At 32.0% G+C, this 20155-nt stretch overlaps 1 protein-coding gene across 2 annotated transcripts in view; it reads right to left on the bottom strand.

The window, feature by feature from the left end:
• HDX (highly divergent homeobox) overlaps nt 1–20155 on the bottom strand; it is a 119536-nt gene that overhangs the window by 7758 nt on the left and 91623 nt on the right. For both annotated transcript variants that reach the window (XM_079123027.1, XM_079123028.1), the window contains exons 6-9: nt 15781–15988; nt 9633–9712; nt 6677–6760; nt 273–395 (exon numbers count right to left, since the gene is read on the bottom strand). In XM_079123027.1, coding sequence (XP_078979153.1) covers nt 273–395; nt 6677–6760; nt 9633–9712; nt 15781–15988 — 495 coding nt within the window. The remainder of the gene's footprint in view (nt 1–272; nt 396–6676; nt 6761–9632; nt 9713–15780; nt 15989–20155) is intronic.

The following is a 20155-nucleotide window of genomic DNA, read 5'->3' as shown; positions in this document are numbered from 1 at the left end:
GTATTTCCTTAAAATCAATTCAAAATCAGTTTTCCCAAAATTCTGGTCTGGAATTAATAAAGTATGGAATCTATTATTTACGTTTTCCACTATAGTAGCACAAAAACCTGAACAGCTTTTCTCAAGAAAACTTAAAAATGTCATAAAGTAACAACCATTTCTCCTCCATGTCAAGCAGGACTATAAAATAAAAAAAGATATGAAGAACCCAGGTGTGACATGCCATTTTTCAACATGATGCATTATAGTTTACTAGTCTCTTTGGGACCTACCTGTTGTTGTTCCTTATCATCGGATTTCATAGCTAGTATCAAGCTTCGAACAAAAGTCTGAAGTTTAAAGTATTTTTGCTTTTGAATCTCTAACTCATTTTCAATGAATCTGACTTCTTCATTCTGAGGGAGAAAATATCAAACAAAATTTACCTATGTAAACATAGAAATGTACATGTTTGAAACACAATAAAATTCTAAAAGCAATCAAATCACAAGGAAAACAAAGAAAATAACAAAACTTAAAGACATATAAAGCACAGGAGGAAATTATCCTGTTATTCAATGGCTTCCTTTTATGCAAATCGCCAACAAAAAATACTTGCAAGGTTAAAAATCAAATCAAATAAATTCCAATAAGAGTAAAACCAAGAAACCGTTTTCTTCTTGGAAAGACTCTTATTATATCAAACAATTAGCATTTGGATTAGGATTAAGAATGTATGAGTCCAATTAACTCTAAGAGCAATAGCAGATACAGCAATGCTGAATATATCATTCAGAAAGTCAAATACTGAGAACTACAAAGGTTATTTTATACCAAAATGGGACTGGTATTACTAAAATTGAAAGAAGTTTGCTTAGCTCTCCACTTTGAGGAGTCTGGTAAACTATGGAGAGTAGGAATAGACCTCAAAATTGTAAAAGCTATCTATGCTAAGCCCATGGCCAACATCATTCTAAATGGAAAAAAATTGAAAACATTCCCTCTAAGAACTGGAACAAGGCAGGGATGCCCTCTTTCACCACTTCTATTCAATGTAGTCCTGGAAACTCTACCCAGAGCAATTAGAAGAAAAATTAAAGGGATATAAATAGGAAAAGAAAAACTCAAACTATCACTACTTGCCAAAGACATGATTCTATATTTAGAAGATCCAAAAAGGTCCACCAGAAAACTTCTAGAACCAATAAATGAATTCAGCAAAATAGAAGAATATAAAATCAATATCCATAATCAAATGCATTTCTATACATTGATGATGCATCCACTGGAAGAGAAATTAGGAAAACTACTGGATTCACAATAGCCTCAACAAAAAAATAAAATACTTGGGAATCAGTCTAACAAGTGTTGAAAGATCCTACAATGAAAACTACAGAACACTGAAGAAAGAAATGTAGAAAACTTTGGAAGATGGAAAGTTCTCCCATGTTGTTGGATAGGCACAATTAATATTGTCAAAACGGTCATACTACCAAAAGTGCTACACAGATTTAATGCAATTCCTATTAAAATGGCATTCTTTGTAGAACTAGAAAAAGCAATCACAAAATTCATTTGGTAAACTAAGAGACCCATAATAGTCAAAGCAATCTTTAGCAAAAAGAGTGAAGTAGGAGGCATCTCAATACCACAATGTAAATCCACGTGAAAAAAAGTTATCAAACCTTACCTCATATTATGAACAATATTTAATAAGAAAAGGACATATACCTAAATGTGAAACCTAAAAATATAAGACTGCAGGAAAATTGGAGAAAAACTATGACCTTTGGAAAGGGAAAAAATTATAAAAGGACATAAATAGCATGAAACTTAAAGACTCCATAATAAATTTACTCATCAGAAAACATTGTAAAGAAAATAAAAACACAAGTCACATATTGGGAGAAAATATTTGCAATTCACATATCTGAAAAAAGGACTCATATCCAGCATGCATAAAGAACTCTTAAGTCCCAATTATAGGCCAGATGTGGTGGATCCTGTAATTCCAGTGACTCCATAGACTGAGGCAGGAGGATCACAAGTTTGAGGACAACCATGGTAACTTAGTGAGATCCTGACTCAACCTAATAAATATAAAGGGCTGGGAATGTAGCTCAGCAGTAGAGGGCTCCTATGTGCAATTCCCAGTATTGCAAAAAACAAAACAAAACAAAAAAGAATTATAGAATCTTCGACAGACTGTAAAGCAGGCAATATATTTGTATACATCAGCAAAGAAGATATATGAAAAATTATTCAGCATGTAAAATATATTTAATATAATTTTCCACTAAGGCAATTCAAATTAAAGCCACAATGAAGTACTACTACTAAATTACTACAATGGATAAAGTTAAGGAAATTGATAATACCAAGTATTAGTGAGAATGTGGAATAACTAAAAGTTTCATACACTGCTGGTGAGAGTATAAAATGGTACAGTCATTTGAAAAATATTTTTTTCAGTTTGTTATAAAATGTAATACATTCATTCTTGCCCAGTAATCCTACTCTTAGGTAGTTAACCAAGAGAAGTGAAAACACATGTCCCAAAATACTTATACACAAACATTTATAGCACTTTTATTCATAAAATTCCTTAACTGGAAACAGTCCAACCTTCATTAGCAAGTGAATAAACAAATTGAGGCAATATTTACACAACTGTTTGCACTTGTCAAAATTCGTCTAATTGTATACTTACAGAGGTGATTTTTTTCCATGTGGAAATTATATATCAGTAAACCTGATTAAGAATACAAGCTAATAGTGGAGTATGGAGGCATGATTTAACCTGGAGGCTACAGCAAGATTGTGAATTTGAGGTCAGTCTGGCCAAAATAGGGAAACACTCTCTATTACAAGAAAAATAAGAGTGCTGGGGTGTAGCTTAGTGGTACAGAACATTCTTGACCCACCCGGGTTCAATCTCCAGCACCACAAAAATAAAATGAAAACAAGAAAAAGCAACAATGAAACAAGAAACCCACAAAAAAATTCTGAAGAAAAAAACAACTTTCTTCCTCCTAAGGATTTGTACCCTTTGCAATCAATCATCTCCTCATTTCCTCATCTCTCAGTCTCCAAAAACCACAATTCTATTTTCTGTTTCTTTGAATCCAATTGTTTTAGATTCCACATATAAGGAAGAACATGAACTACTTGTCTTTCTGTGCATGAAATCAGTAATTGTCTTCAATTCCATCCATGTTTTGCAAATGACAAAATTTCTTTGTTTTTTGTTAAGCCAAATAGTATATGTGGTGAGGTGAATATAGTAAATGATAATTTATCATACATTTCAAAATCACTAAGAGAACAAATTTCCGATGTATTTACAACAAAAACCACATTTGAGATGGATAATTTAAGTTGTTTGCTATAATTTTTCTATATTTGATTTGTAAATAATAACACTTTGTACCTCTCCAACATATACTCAAAGAGTATAGCAGGACCTTTAACAGCATTTGTTCAAAATGCTGCACAAGACATATTAAAATTAGTTCACTCCATGGTGATTTTGTTGTTTCAATTGGGAGGATGCGGTGGTATTAATCCCATTCAATCTGTGAATATGTTTATTGTGCCATTTATTTTATCACCTTAGTTTAGAATGTATTTGATAAAACTGCTTCATTTTTAGATAATTTAATATCAAGTAAAACATCTGCACAAGCTAAATTCCTATCCAGAGGCACTCTACAACAATCTAAGCTAAAAGTAAGCATTGTAATAAAATTCAACATACTCCTGCCACAATACATTTTACTAATTCTAAACCTTTGTTTTTATTAGTCAGGGCATTGTCAGAGCAGCAGTATTACTGAAGTGCTGACCAGGAAGTCTTTTTGAATACAGGAGATAGCTATCATCATTATTGTAGTGTCTCCATTTGAATACACAGTCCTCCTGTGTTGCTCTCATGGTTCATCAGAAAACATTTTAAATCATTAATTAAAATTTTCCAAATTCACAAAGAATCTTTTGGTATGCAGATCTCTAACTTTTCAAGCAAATAATTCTCCTCCTCAGTATTTATCAAATATTTCAAAAGCATAAACATATTTAGGACAATTTAATATTGCAGACATTTTCTTCCTGGAGCTGCATTTTGTAAGTCTATTAAACACTTCTTATATTACAAGTGGTAATTTATGTGTTTTTAGAGATTTTCCTAAGGAATGGAATGCTTGTGAGTAGAACTAGTAAAATAACACTGAACTTCACAAAACAAGGTATAGCTTATTTTTCTTGCTAAAATCCTCCCCCCATTCCCAGTAAGCTTTGTCAATACTTCTCTAAAATGATTGTAGGGAGCACTCAAGATTCCATGAAGACCGGAGCTTTGATCTCTGTGTAAGCTATTAATGGAGGGTGGTGGTTAGCCTGAGGTGCTAATTTATGATACAGCTATTCATGCCTCACTGTGCCCATCAACTTGTCTCATCAGCATTTTGTTTTAGTTAGAACTCATAGGAATATGATTTTCCAGTAATGCATTTCAATCAGAAACTCCACTATGCCCAAATTGAGTATTGATGATTTTATAGTAATGATTATCAAATGCACCATATGGAATATTCTTTCTTCATACTGCAGTAAGTCCCATGAAGAAATGAATTCCATATGGGAAGAAAATTTTTAATGCTATAGCTCCTGATCATCTTTGATTTTATAAATGAGAACTGACATAATAGAAATGCTAGTATTTCATAATATGAATTCACTCATTCCTTCACTCACTCAGCAACTAATCACTGAATATCTATGTGCCAGGTTCTCCAACTAGGTAACAAAAGATGAGTAAAAGAAGTCTTTGTCTTCAAGAAGATTATGATGAATATACTTAAGAAATCAACAATGTGATTTTTCATCCCCAAATAACATTAGCAGGCATATGTAAATGGAGTATGGTACAACAATTTTCTCTCAAGTGTTCACTTTTCTAAACTGGTAAGGATGAAATCTGCAATAACAACTGACATATGAGGTTTCATATATTTACTTTAGAATTTAGCTAACAGAATTCATAGATGAGGTGAATGGAAATATTTATAAAATGATTATAAAATGATATTTTCTATATAGGTATGTATCTTTGAGAATTAAAGAAAAAAGTTGGTGTAAGATGGTGAAGTGTTATAAAGGGTATGTTTAATGGGATAGAACTTCTTGTTCCCACAACATTTACCACAATGGAAATCACTGAATTACTAACGTCCTTTAGAGTTCAGTAAAAATGTTCATTGATATTTCTGGACTGGACACTCTGCTATGCCCTCTTGGTCTTCAGCTTCAAACCTTCTCAAGTTGGCTGTCATTCCAGAGGGGAGAGGTCTTGGAAAGAATCCTCTGAGTCTTGAGCCCGACCCTATCTGACCTGTTTGAGAGTGCTAAGTGGAGCAAACTTAACAGCTGTGCAATCCAGTCTTCTCGTCTGCAGTTTCCATAGTCTGTGCCAAGTTGTGGCCTGCAGAGTCATTTTAATCCTTAACTGGGAATTTAGAAATATTATATGACCATGTAGGATAGCTTAGCATGATCTCTTGTACTTCAGAATGAACAACTTTATAATTCTGTTAGCTGGAATACAGTTTAAATACAGGATTGTATTGTGCTCTTTGACCAATTGGCAAATAAATTTCAAAAGACAATTTCCTTCTGTGTTTACAATGTTCAATGTTTTAAAACCTGACATGTTATGAACATTTGGTAAACAGAATCTGTTGAGTGACATAAATTTCAATTATAGTAAAACTGAAAAGATTTTTTGAGAAAATGACAGCTGTTGTCTTTTCTGATAAAATGCTATTTTTGATAACATCTTAAGATTATTAGTCTCTTATTTGAACACTTGGAAATATTAAAGAACCTTTGTGTTTGGAAAGAAGTACTATGTAGCCAAATTTTCAGAAGATCCCAAATTTATCTAGTTAGAGAGGATACTGGTTAAAAAAAGGGATAGCATTTATAAATCTATGCAGAAAACATATTGACATACAGATTGATAGCTTATGTCAAAATTTAATAAAAACATAATTATGTATGGCACATTGTCAAAGGAAGCCTTTCAGTTTAGTAACAAGTGACATTAAGAAAAGGTCATCTCTTTTCATATTCATCCTGTATTTACTTTGGGAATTGTTTTTAAACTTCTAGAACAGGTATGTTATCATATTTTTAAAGATGGTCTTCAGAAGAAGTAGCAATTCAAGATATAAATATCAGGGATCACTAGAAAAAAATCTCTGCTTTACCTTTGATTTGTTTTTTCAAATGGAGTCTCATTATGCTGCCTAGGCTGGTCTCCAACAAGTTCACTCCAGTGATCATCATATCTAGTCTCCCTCCTGATGATTTGGGGCTACAAGAATGTACCACCACGCCCCACCACTAGTTAAAAAATGAACATTTGCTTTAAAAAGGCTTTTCCATGTATTTCATATTAACTACCTTGCTGTACATCAATACTTACTCTTGGTCAGCAAACTCTACTTAAAATCATACCCACTTAAACCAGCCACCAATTATTAATATGTACAGCACTCTGATATTTAAGTTGCCTGAGAGAATCAGTGCAGAGGCCCAGAATGCTTAATCTTTAAAATGGGAGTAACACAGGTACTGTAAAAGTCTGCCTCATTTAATACTTTCTCTGAATAAATTTAGAATTTGAAATTAATTTTACCTTATAATCCAAGAGAGAATTCACTTGTTCTACTTCAGAATTACTTATCATGTCACTTTCTTCATCATCAATAATTTCTATTTTCTGTAATACAAGTAGAGAAGTTTCCATGAATATTTATTGGATGATTTTCACTGTATTCAAAATGTATAGAACACATATAATCATGGTTTAGGTTTAGCAACTGAGTTATCTAGTTTAGGTTATCTGGAATAAATTAACTGCCTCCACAGAGTTACTCAGTGTTTTTGTGCCCCTTCCTTTCACATTTAATTGATGACTGTTTAGAATATAGGAAATTACTTTAATACTATTTAAATTAGAAAACTACTTTTCACAATATCCTTGGGGAAAAAAAAAAGCAGGCATTCGATTCTGCTTAAATAGCGCCCTCCAGCGACAGAGAACTCACTTCCTATATGGGTAGTATATTTTAATGGTAAAAATATTATTGATAGGAGGCACTTAATTTTCTATCTTCTCAGGCCTCTGTTACTTCTGATATAAAATGTTAACATATGATATATTTCAAAGCAAATACAATTTTTAAAAAGAATTCACATATTTACTTCACTCTATTAGCTAGACAATTGAAAGCAGATATCTATGATATAATGATGAAAATTGCATGGTGATTTTTTTCTTCACTAGACACTAGGGAAAGGAGTGAATAGGTGAAAAACGCAGACAAAAATGTCCTTAGCTTTAAAATGAAGGTACAACATAGCTTGTGCAGCATCTTGCACAGAGTAGGTACTAATTAAATAAATGTCAAAAGAATGAAAAAAACTGCTCAGTCCTGATGAAGAGAATGGCCAATAAGCTATACATATGAGGGTAAGGCAAATTCTCTAATCACATAACCTTCTTTTAAAAAGCAAAAACCAGAAGACAATATCAGCTCTAAATTTTTCTTTCGCGTGTAAAAAAACATAGTTAAGAATTAAAAACACCTGGAAACATTTAAACTCTGCCAAACCAAAAGGACATTTAAAAACGGGAAAAACTAAGCAAGACCTAGTCACTAGACAATGTTTTAAGAACAAGCACATTAATAACAGCATGTGGTAGACAGAATTTGAAATTAGGCTTCCTACCCAGCAATATATATGGTGATTAAAAGTAGCAAACAAACTTGGAATGATCATATTTGAAATATTGCCTATGAGGATATGATGCCATTACAGGGTTTCTGACCTGCAGGCTTCTGAATCAGAAGGACAGCTGCAATGAAATTGCTTTCTACCGCTGCCTGGAGATGAATCTAATGTTTTGTTTTCTATTATAATCACTATAAACTTGGAACTTAATCATGTTGGCTCTCCCTAGGCCTCAGATATGATACTTTTTTGATGTTTTTCATATTCTCTAACTATTTGGATTGGTTCTGGGAAAAAGAAGCTAGGCAATCCAGGAAGGAAGGCACCAAAGGCCACTATATAGATTTGTGCATATAAATAGGTCTTATATGTCTGTGTGATTTGTCATCCATGAATAATTGGGGGCACTCCAAAGTTACAGGCAGAGGAGATCAACCTTTGAAAGTTTGGAGCTTTGTCTCTGAAAATCAATTGTTCTTGAAAAATTAGGTGCCTAAGTGATTTTGAGTCATTCCATGCTATGACTTCATTCATTATCTTCAAATGTATGCTGCAAGGGAGATTCAATGCAGGCTAAAATGAGCATATCTTCAGGAGAAAGAGGTTTCAATTTGTAAATACTTGCATATAACTTATATACTATGATTTAAATCTACAGCATTAAGGAGATTATTAGCTGGTGGAATTATTTAAGAATGTTAACAAAATCCAAAATTCTAGAAAACTAATATTTTTCACTACCTAATGAAAGCATGAATTTGCCTCAAAATCAAAGTTTTTTTTTTTTGTTTTTTTTTAAGGAAAGCAACCTGTTGAATTTAGTGTTAGAAGTGTCAAACATGGACTTCAGTCAGGACTTAATAAATGCAATCCTAACCTACATTCTACATGTAGGAAACAATATTAAATATTGTAGAAATTTAACAAATAAGAGCAAAACTGCATATTGTATGTGCTTAATTTTTATTAAACAGATGTGGCAGGATCACAGGGCCAAATAAATAATTTCGGTAATGGAAGTCTGGGTTAATTTTGATATCACAGACATTTTGGAACAGAAAAATCCATTACAGGGGCCTACTTAAAATGACTGCAATAAAGCACAAAATACTGATTTGAGGGCAAAAAAAAATTCACGAAGACATTTCCCATTCCCCTTTATGTCTGATTTTGTTTAACATTACCTTAATTTCTATATTATTTGATGAAATAAAATATAAACAAAAGCTTCTAAAACAGCTGCCGAGGGATCATCACTATATGTTTACATTTTCACAAAACCTATATTAATCCACATACAGCCTGACTCTGCCTGCTGTTAAAGTCTAATATTTTCTTTCCTCCTTTACCATAATTTTTAAGGTGAGTAACAGATTTCAATTTAAGTAGAAAAAAATAACAGTTCTAAACATATTATAGATACGTATGGTCTACAGAGAGAACTCAGAGTGAGAAATCCTGGGCCTGGGATACAAGTGCCAGAACTAACAAAGGCTTCCTTCATGATCTCAGGCTAAACTCCATTTTAATTCTGCCATCTGTCAAATGAGAAGGAATCTGCTCTTTGCTAAGTGTTTTAGAGAAAAATAACATCATATATAAAGCTTCATATTTGTAAGTATTAGATTTTTTTTATTTGCAATCCCCTAAATAAGACACATTGAGGCATTTTAAATTTTATTTAGAAAGCATTAAAAATATCATTCAAAGATACATAAGTTCATTGGAAAAAAGCTCTGTTTTTCTTTTTGAAGTAGAGAAAGATGTTATTCTGACAAAGCTGATTCTGTCACCAACTGGAAATGTGTCCCTGAAATCCATCACGTAATGAGGAAAGAATTTCAAACTGTACATACCACATTATCTGCGGATACTGCATGGTGGTCCTCCTCTTTGTGAGCCCTTGACTCATTTGGAACAATATCACTGGGCTCTTCTATAGGGGAAAAAAAGGATGATTCATTTTTCATACCTCAAAACTTAATATTGAGTGTGTTTTTTTCAAGATCACTTAAATAATGTCTCTATTGTAAAAAGACACAGATGGCAAATTCACTTCGCACATGTTTTAATGGGCAAACATACTTCTAATAATGTATCCTGAGGAAATACGTGTGGATGGGTGCAAATACAAAGATGGTCTCTGTAGTGCTATTTAAATAGAAAAGACTGGAAGAAGCCTATCTTTTTAACAATAGAGACTGTGAGAAATCACTTAGGACCTATTACTACAATAAATACTATAAAGCCCCTAAAAATGAAATAGAAGAATAGTTAGCAACAGGGAAATTTTTCATCATCTACCAGAAAGTGAAAAAATGAAGGCAACCAAACCTACCACGTAGGCACACATACTTTTAACTTTGAAAAAGAGAAAAAAAATCACATTTTAATGGAGGGGAAAAAAAGTGGCATTATTTACACCTAAACGTTGCTGTTATTATCTCTGGATAGAGTTTTTTTCAATTTTATTCTTTTTATTATTGTATATAAATATTTCTACAGAGAACATTTATCTTTCATTATCATAAGAAAATTATAAAAATTCATTCTCCTGTATATATGCAAAGAGAAAAGGCTGGCAAAAATATCCCCTGATCTCTATTTCCAGAGGGGTTATCACAGAGAGGTAGGATTTATTTCTGTTTTTATTGTATTTGCCAAAATTTTCTATAATCAAGATGCACTCCTTTTCTTACTGAATTCAATAGTTTACAACAGCAAAAGAAAAAAATAAGGACAGTAATTCAGAGAAAAAAGCAGTCTGCTAGGACGCTCTTCATGCTAAATTATGGAAAGTGGCTAATTCAAGGCACTGTATATGTTATCACCCCTGTTTTATCCTCTACAATTTAGAGAAACAGGATAACAATGTCTCTCTGTTTCTCACACATGGCCATGTCTATCATTGAGATTATTTGGAAATGTACTAGTAGATTTTCTCAGTTCTTTGGCAATTAACATTTTATTTCACATTAAAAAAAATCAGCCCTCCCAAGATTGTTCTAAGTCCGTTCCTTCCCATGTAAAGACATGTAAGAGTACCTCATATGAGCACGGAAATGGTTAGGAGGAAAGCAGACAGGATTCAGGAACTCACTTATGAGAATTCTATGTGAGAATTCAAGTTGAAGAAGTCCAAGAAAACCTTAACAAGAGTTTTAATACAGTCTACTATAATTTAATTAATTTTTTCTGACCCTTTTACTAAATTTATTTTAAAAATAAATATTATTATGTATATTTGTGGTATATAACATGATACTATAATGCACATGAATATAGTAAAATGGTTAATTTAGTGAAACAAATTAACATATCATTTCATATAGTTAACCCATCCCAGGCAACAGCAGCTATAATCATTTAGCAAAAATCCTGAATACAATCCACTATCATTAGCGATAGTTCTCATGTTTTACATTAGATCTTTCTATGCATTCATGTTACATACTTGCTGTTTTGCATCCTTTAAGTGAAGTCTTCCCATCCCTTTTCCCCATTCTGATAATTATGTTTATTTTCTAGCTCTATATATTTGACCTTCTTTTCCTAAAATTTGCTACAATGTGAGTAGACTTAAAAGATGTTATTCTAAGTGAAATAAACTACACATAAAGAAAAAATTGCATAATCTTATTTATAAGTGGAATCTAAAAAAAGTCAATTTAAATTTTAAAAATAGAATGGTTCTTAGAGGGACTTTAAACCTATTCATTATTTAGACATTTCAAATCACAGACCTTTAAAGTCCTACTAAATTGGCAACTAAATGAAATAAAGGGAGGAAAAATTTCCATCAGCTTTACCTGCACGGTTGGTGGCCTCAGAAGAGGGGTTATATTTCTCATCAACAAGATGATTATTGGTGCTATACCTTATAGGTTTTCCATATATTCCTGTTTTCATTTACTTGTAATTTTGTGCATAGTTTTGCTCTACTGGCAATATATTTATCCATGGTTTGATTACTTTAGAAGACATAAATAAAAACTATTTTGAGGATTTCTAAAATAAAGACATGTGAAATGAGGCATTGAATAAGGAAGGTTTTCTTTTACATTATGAAAGTTTGAAAACTAAACAGTGTTAATAATTCTGGGTATTAAGAAAAGCAACTCTGCTAACTGGAAAATAATTAAGTTGGATTGTTAATCAAATACAACTCTAGAGGGCACTCTATGTGGTGGCTACATACTCTAAGGAATTGTATGCCAAATTATTTTTAATGTGCACGCCCATGTAATAGATACAACTTGAATAAGAGGCTTTGCTGAAAAAGTTAATGTTATCGATGATAATTGTTCCCATACGTTAACCACTTTGCTCCTCAGGATAGTAAAAAACATTCAAAATTTCTTAACCATCAATATGTATTTTAGTAGATGTGGAATTTGAAATTAAGGAGCTCAATCATCCAAATATTACTTTTGTTGAAGTTCACAATTTGGGGAGGGATGAACTATGAGGCTTTTAAAAATTTTAGTCCCAACCCTATCTCCATTTTGTTTATCCCCACACAGGGATAGTAAAAGGAAGTCAGAGAGGGGAAGGTAGGAGGTGGAAGAAGAAAGATGTAAGTCAGAAACTCTGTGTCAGGGAAGTTCCAGCACTCTCAGAAATAAAGGAAGGAATCTGAAACTGCTAAAATTTCAGTAGCACTTTTTGTTTACTCCAATAAAACCTGCCTTTAGCTACAATTAAAAATTCTTATGTTTGCTTAGCAGATGTTTTAGAAAATTTTATAGAATTATTATTGATTTTAACATGTAACATGTAAGCACTAATTTAAAGATATTTTTCTCTTTTTATAAATCCTGTTAAATCACTAGATGTGTTATAAGGACTCTGAATTTCAGTTGCTAGATTTTTGAAATAGTATGATCTGTTACTCTAAATCATTCTGTATGCATATGTCTAAGATGAAATTAATTTAATTCTCAAAGTAGATATAGATCTAATAGCATTCTCATAAACTGTAAGAGAATATGGTTAGCCTATTTAAAGGTTAGATATTAGTCTAAACCAGATAACAATTAACTGAGTCATTGCAAAATGATCCCAGTCAAACCAATTTGATTAGTATTCTACATCAGCAAAATGAGGAAGAGAATATACTAGAAGTAGTAGGAAACTGAACAAAAAGGGGCTCTTTTCAGTTTTTGAAAGTGCTTTTCTTTTGCGATTTCTGATGAGAATGAAAAGGTTACCATGCAGCTGTGAAAAATAAACTGCTGAGAGAAATTCTAGGCAATCGCATTTCTCGTCAAGTGTTTTTTGATTCATACATTAAATTCTCTCTCCTTTTTCTCATTAGGTCTTGATTACTATGCCAGCTGTCTAGAGAACATGATATTATATGACAAAGGATGCCACTGTAGGAGCAGTGGTTTATTAAAATTGGACCATTAAAAAGGACTTTAAAATTAACTTTCACTTTTTTTCCATTATCTACTTATTTTCTAAAATTCCCTTTTAGGTGGGGAAGTGGCAGTTAAGGAATAAAACTCCACCTATGGGCTTCTGAACTTTTATCAGAATATTTCCTCACAAACTCTCCCGCCCATTCTCAGAAACACACAAATTCGTATTTCTCCCACTCCCCTTCAACTAGCTGCCAGACATTATGCTCTAAAGAGCCTGTCATGAATCATTCGAAATTTCTAAGAATGTCCAGGACTGAGAGATAAAGGAATTAGAAATGATGAAATGCTTCTTTATTCTTGGTGATTTTTAAATCTGCCTCACGATTTCCTTGTATATTAAATTCTGTTACCATTCTCACCAATATCAGTAACAATGGAGAAAGAGAGAGGGAAAGAGAGAGAAGGAGGGAGAGGGAGAGAAACTTGAATATTCACATTCATTAAACTGATAACATTTTGAACACCTGGTATTGCAGTACATAGCCCTCTCAACAGCAACAGTTTTTTTTCCTTTTATTACTTAATCTACTGTAATGTTTACCTTCCACCTGTGCATATATTTAATTGCTTTTTGCAAGAATCCCTTAAAAACCAAATTCAGTGGCCTCTTCTTTCTACTCAGCCTCTGTGAGATCACTGAAATAATAATGACCACTCTTCTTTCTGAAATCTTCCTTTTTCCTGGTCTCCTATTTCTGAATAATATTTTAATGGCTTTTATTTTTTTCTCTGTAGTCCCCAAATCTGAATTTTTCTAATCACACAGTCCTTGTCCATTGTCCTTTAGTGTTTTTTTTTTCTTATTTAATAAATCTTCTATTTTTATATCTAGGAGTTTTTGGCTTTGGTGTGGGTGACTCACATATTTCACATATCTTAGGCTTGCTTCTGAGTTCCAGACCCACAGTGTCTAAAAGTCTAGTAGACAGCTCTATAAAACTCAATAAATGCAAACCTGGATTCAAATTTCTATAATAGTTTATCCATGTAATGCAATACCAATAATGTACTGAATGGATTTTGAAGATGAAATTAGGAAAAGATAAAACTAAACAATTGCAAAGTTCATTTACAAGAATCAATGTACTGCAAGATCTAAGAATAACAAGGGTCCTAACAGATATTGAGACATTTTATAAAGGCACATTGTAAATAGTCATATTCATGTAACATAATAGGAAGTTCAGAATTTTACCTAGTGTGTGTGTGTGCCATGCAGATGTATGTATGTATGCATATAAATGTATGCATATGTGACCCAAAGCCACACTTAAGTACACTGGAAAAATGTATTATTTAAAAATTAGGGCAGAGACAACTAGTTAAATATTTGAAAATATAAAATTAGGAATTTTCCTAACGCCGCATTAAGGCAAAATGAATTGTAAGTGAAATAAATAAATATCAATATGTAAAAATAAAACCATAAAAATATCAGAAGTAAATACAGAGGTATATTTACATAATTGTAGCACCAGAAAAAAAAAATGTCAGAAACCATAAAGGAAATATTGGTAAATTTGACAGCATTAAATTACAAACAGAAATTCTGACATCAGAAAGACATCATAAACAAAATTAAAAGGCAAACAATGAACTGGAAAATGTCAACATACAAGTGTCAATATCCTGAAATGGACTCAATGAAACAAAAAGAAAAACAAACAAAATGGGCAAATATAATATTCTCTCTCAATCACAGATGCAAAGTTATCATATATTGTATGATTCCATTTATGTAAAATATGCAGAAAACACATATTTATGTAGTCAAAAAACAGATTAGTGGTTGTCTAAAGCTGAGGAAGGGAGGGGATGTTGACAGAAAATGGGCTCCAGGGAAGTTTTTTGGAGTGATGAATCGATCTAAGATTAGGTTTTGGTTATAGTAATGGTTGTAAAACTATAAAATTTACTAAAATAATTGAATTGTACACTTAAAATGGGTGAATTTTATGATATAGAAATAAACATTAATGAAAGTGTTAATAAAAATGGCATTAGTATTATTTCCATGCCTGAATTCAAATGAAATATATTCTCCTGGACAAATGACTCCATGCTATTATTTGCAGTATCATTTAAGGAAATATTGAGTGGTTTATAAAGATGATCCAATCTAATTTCTCTTCTGCAAGTGAGTAAAGTAAAGCCGGGTGAATTAAACAATTCACATAATAAGATAGTGGAAAAGCTAGGATTTGCAAGCACCCAGTTTGCTACACGCCAAGCCTGTTGTTCATTACATTGTACTTTATTTCCTTCCATTACAGTGCGTTTATAATGCTCTAACCTAAATTGACTTGAATTCCAATAAAATCAAGATAATCATTTACTTAATTTTAATACATGGATTGTTGAAATAATCACTTTTTTGTGGTAGATGACTGCTCCTTATGATGAGTTGATGTGGGAGACTGTTTCATGGAAACATTAAAAACGAACCTCTTTCTTTACAAATTCTTGGTTAAGTGTTTTGAAAACTCTAGATTTGAAGTGCAGTGAGCCATAAAGCAAGAAAAAATGCATCAGATTGATAAAGTCTATTATTAGGAGGTGTAGCAAGCACATAAAGTACCTTGAGAACTTCCTTCGGACAAACAGATGGATACTTCATCATTTCTGTCATTATCCTCTCCTACTTCATGCCCAGCTTCCTCTCCTGGTGTGAGTGCAGACAAAGAAACAGATTCGGGCTGCTCAGAGAAATCAGCAGGGCCTCCTCTTGGAGGTGGAACTTCAATCCCCATTAAACGGTATTTCCTTCGTCGATTCCCAATCCAAGTCTTTATAAGAGAAATATAAGAGGGAGTTTTATAAATGTAGAAAACTTAGCAGTTCTGGCCATTAAAAAATGAATGGATGCTATATAAAGTTGGATTAAAAAGAATAAACAGGTACATAGAATAATGAATTTTATATCAATAAGTTAAAATAAAAATAATTTTGTTTTATTTCAAAATAAATTATTAGCAAAAGGAGGATATTTATCTAACTACTCAGATGTTTGAACAACATACGATCTATTACAGATCACTTCTGTTTCTGTCTTGATTTTGTTTCTGAGGAAATAAATTCACCAAATATCTCAAAAGAAAAATGAATTGGTTCCTTTTTTCCAAAGAAATAAGGTATAGAGCTATAAGAATAGTTCGAACGCCATTTCCAGTTTTTTTTTCCTAGGTGAACATGTGCTCGCTATTTATTTGTTTGGCTCCATAATTGTTACCTTTGATATTCAAGTATTCTAAAATTTAATTTTATTGGATTTAGAATCAATTTTTGAAACATATTGAAATAAAGTTAGAATCACAGAAAATTTCAAAAGGTCTTTGTGATTTTCACTCCATTTCCTCCAAATTATACTTTACAATATTATAGCACAATATCAAAAGCAGAAAGTTGATATTGTACACTACATACATATAGCTCTATGTTATTTTATTATATCATAACTTTATTCCTTCTTCCCACTATCCCTGACTTCTGGCAACCACTAATCTGTGGCCTACTTCTTAATACTTCATAATATTTCAAGAATATTATGTAAGTGGAATCATACAGCAGTAAATCTTCTGAAATCAGCCGTTTTTTCCCATTCAGTATAATTCCCTGGAGAGTCATTTAAGTTGTACCAGTAGTCTATTTTGTTTTACTGCCAATTGGTATTCCATGGTATGTATGTACCAATGTTTGTTTAATCTTTCAGCTGTTGAAGGACACATGTTGTTTTCAGTTTTTGGCTATTATATATAAAGCTATTATGCACACTCATGAATGGGTTTTTGTGTAGACGTAAGTTGCAATTTCTTTAGGGCAAATGCATAAGAATGCAATTTTGGGGTTATATGCTAGATTATATAAGAATCTGCCAAATTGTTGTCCAGTGGAGCTATGCCATTTTTCATTTCTATTGGCAATACATGAGAGATCCAACTTTTCAGCATTCTTGCCCATATTTAGTATTATCAACAATTTTTAAAAAATTGGATATTTTCAATCATGTGTATAGGGATGGCTCATCAAGTTCTTTCTTCCAACCTACCTTCCTTCCTTCCTTTTTTTCTTTCTTCCTTCCTTCCTTTCTTTCTTTCTTTCTTTCTTTCTTTCTTTCTTTCTTTCTTTCTTTCTTTCGGCTGAGGATTGAACTTAAGGCCTTATGAATATTAAGCAGGCACTCTATCACTGAGATTTATTGAGTTCTTAATTTGTTTTTTTTCTAATTGCTAGTGATGTTGAATATTTTTCCATGCGCTTATTTGCCATTTGTATATCCTCTTCAGTGAAATTTCTTTTAATTTCTAATTGAAGTTTTTAATCAAACACACAAGATAGTGTAATTTTAGAGTCCTTCATATATTCTATAAATGAGTTCTTTGTCAGATAAGTGGTTGGCAAATATTTCATCCCAATCTTTAACTTAAATTTCTTTCCTCCTGGTCTTTCACAACAGAAAACTAAAACTGCTTTAAAGTAAAGGATATTAATTTAAAAAATAAAAACAGGAAAGATTGATAAGTATTGAGCAAGACTGGCAAAGAAAAAAAAGAAAGCAAATTTTAATATCAGGAATGAACAAGAGAATCTCACTGTAGACTTTGCAGATAATAAAGGAATAACAGAATAATAAAAACAACTTTACCCACACAACTTTCATGATTTAGATAAAATGAACCAATCTACTAAGAAGCACAAGTAACCACAACATAAAATAGACTAATAGTGATATAATTATTTATAAAATGTATCTCATTATTAAAATTGCCCCCAAAAGAAATTTCTAGTCCCCAATCCCACAGCTAAAATCATGCTTTATTGAAAATAAAAACCAGAATAGATTGACCCTGACAAGAGGAGAAAAACAAGGTGTCCAGTCTAATCACTCCTATTCAATTGAAGATTCTAATCCATGTGGGAATTTAAGAAAATGAAATAGATACACAGATTAGAGAGACAAAAAACTATAGCCCTTCCTATTTGGAGACTATATGATAGTCTATGCAGGAAATTCCCCAAAACACTGCAACACATAAATGAATTCAGCGAAGTCTCAAGATACAATATCAACAAAAATTATTTTTATACAGTATAAAAAGAGAATGTACTCAAATTGAAGTTAAAATTATAATGCTATTTTCAAAAATCAAATATTGATGTATAAACTTAACAAAACATGTACAAGATTTATATGCCAAAATTTACAAAATATTGAAAAAGTAAATAAGAATAGTTCTGAATATATACACATTCTGTGTAAACATATTAGAAGACTCAATGCTTTAAAGATGTAAATTCCTCCCAAACTGATACACAGGCTTAGCAAAATTCCTACAAAAATCCAGGCAAGATTTTCGTGGATATATTTAAAAGATGATTTTAAAATTCACATGGAAGAGACATGAGTTAGTATAGATGAAACAATATTGAAAAAATAAAGTGGAAGCAGTCCATATACTCAGTTTCAAGACATTAGATCAATGGACCAAAATAGACAAGTCATAAATAAGCCCACACAAATATGAAGAGGTCAGCTGATTTTTGACAAAGGTGCAGAAACCATTCAATGGGGTATGGTAATCTTTTCAGGAAATAATGCTGGAGGTGCTGCAGTTGTGACTCAGTGTTAGAGTGCTTGCCTACATGTGTGAGACACTGGGTTTGATCCTCAACACCACATGAAAATAAATAAATAATATACAGGTATAGTGTTCATCTACAACTACAAACAAAAAATGAAAAATAATTGATGCCAGAATGATTGGATATCCAGAGAAAAATGAAATGGACCTCAACCTAAACCTCACACCTTACACAAAGATGATCTCAAAATGGATTATAGATTCAAATTTCAATCCTTAATTAGATAATGATACTCCTTCTTTGTTTGCCAACTAGAATTTCTTCTGTACAACAGGGTCTACAAAAATACAAAGCCCCTTTAGAAGCTTTCTGATTCTAGATAAAAAGCATGAATAAAGTTAACTTTATACTTGGTAAGAGTTTTCAAAAAAATACATGCAGGGCAACATAGAAGAACTATTCAGTTACTCCAAGAATACTAATTATTTTTTGTAATTTTTGGAAAATCTTCAAATTCAGGTAACTTAGGACCTTGGATATGTTTAGCACCCAATACTATATGTGAAGTCTGAAATACATTGTTTTATAAACTTACAAGTGAAAACCATCTAATCAAAAAATATTTATGGATATTAATTTTCCTAGTTTTACTAACTTCCCCCTTAGAAGATATATTAGTTTAAAAAGTCCTGTTCCATTTCGACTTCCCATTATATCATATCTGTGAAAATGCACTGTTAGACTTCAGAAAAAGTAAAGAACTGCAACTTCTTAGTAAAGAACCTTCAAATTGTCATGTAGTCTTTTTTTTTCCATCTGTGAATATTTATGCTTAAAAATTATAATGCAATCAATTTTTCTTTTACAATAATCCTGGGCCCTGTTGTTGCAATAATCATATAAACAATAGGAGGAAGACACCAGTTTCCACAGAACGCTTCCTGCTTCACTTGGGTCACAAAATGTGATGAAGGGGCAAGATAAAGAAACATAAAGACCAAGTTCTTCTTTATCTTCAATTTCTTTTGCAACAATTTTGGGAGAGTTAAGTGATTCTGAAATGTACAAAGATGAAGGAAAGTTATGGGATATAGATATTGGAAGAATGTGGGAACTTATTGTATAGGAAGGCTAAAATATTTCCTGTTTGGTACTCCTCAAACTAAAAAGAGATGGGAATGACTCTGTATAAATACATTTTAGTGGGTTTATTACATTTTTATAGAACCATAGAAGATGGAAGTGATCTTGGAAGTTGCTATGGTTTGAATATTCACATCCTCATTTTTCAATTACAATGTTGAACTCCAAATCCTCAAGGTAAAAGCATTAGGAGTAAGGGCCTTTGAGAGTTTATCAACTCATAAGGGTGA

This window comes from Sciurus vulgaris, assembly GCF_902686455.1.
Source record: "Sciurus vulgaris genome assembly, chromosome: X".
NCBI lineage: Eukaryota > Metazoa > Chordata > Mammalia > Rodentia > Sciuridae > Sciurus > Sciurus vulgaris.
The sequence above is the reverse complement of the archived record's forward strand: the minus strand, read 5'-3'. Positions and strand labels throughout refer to the sequence as shown.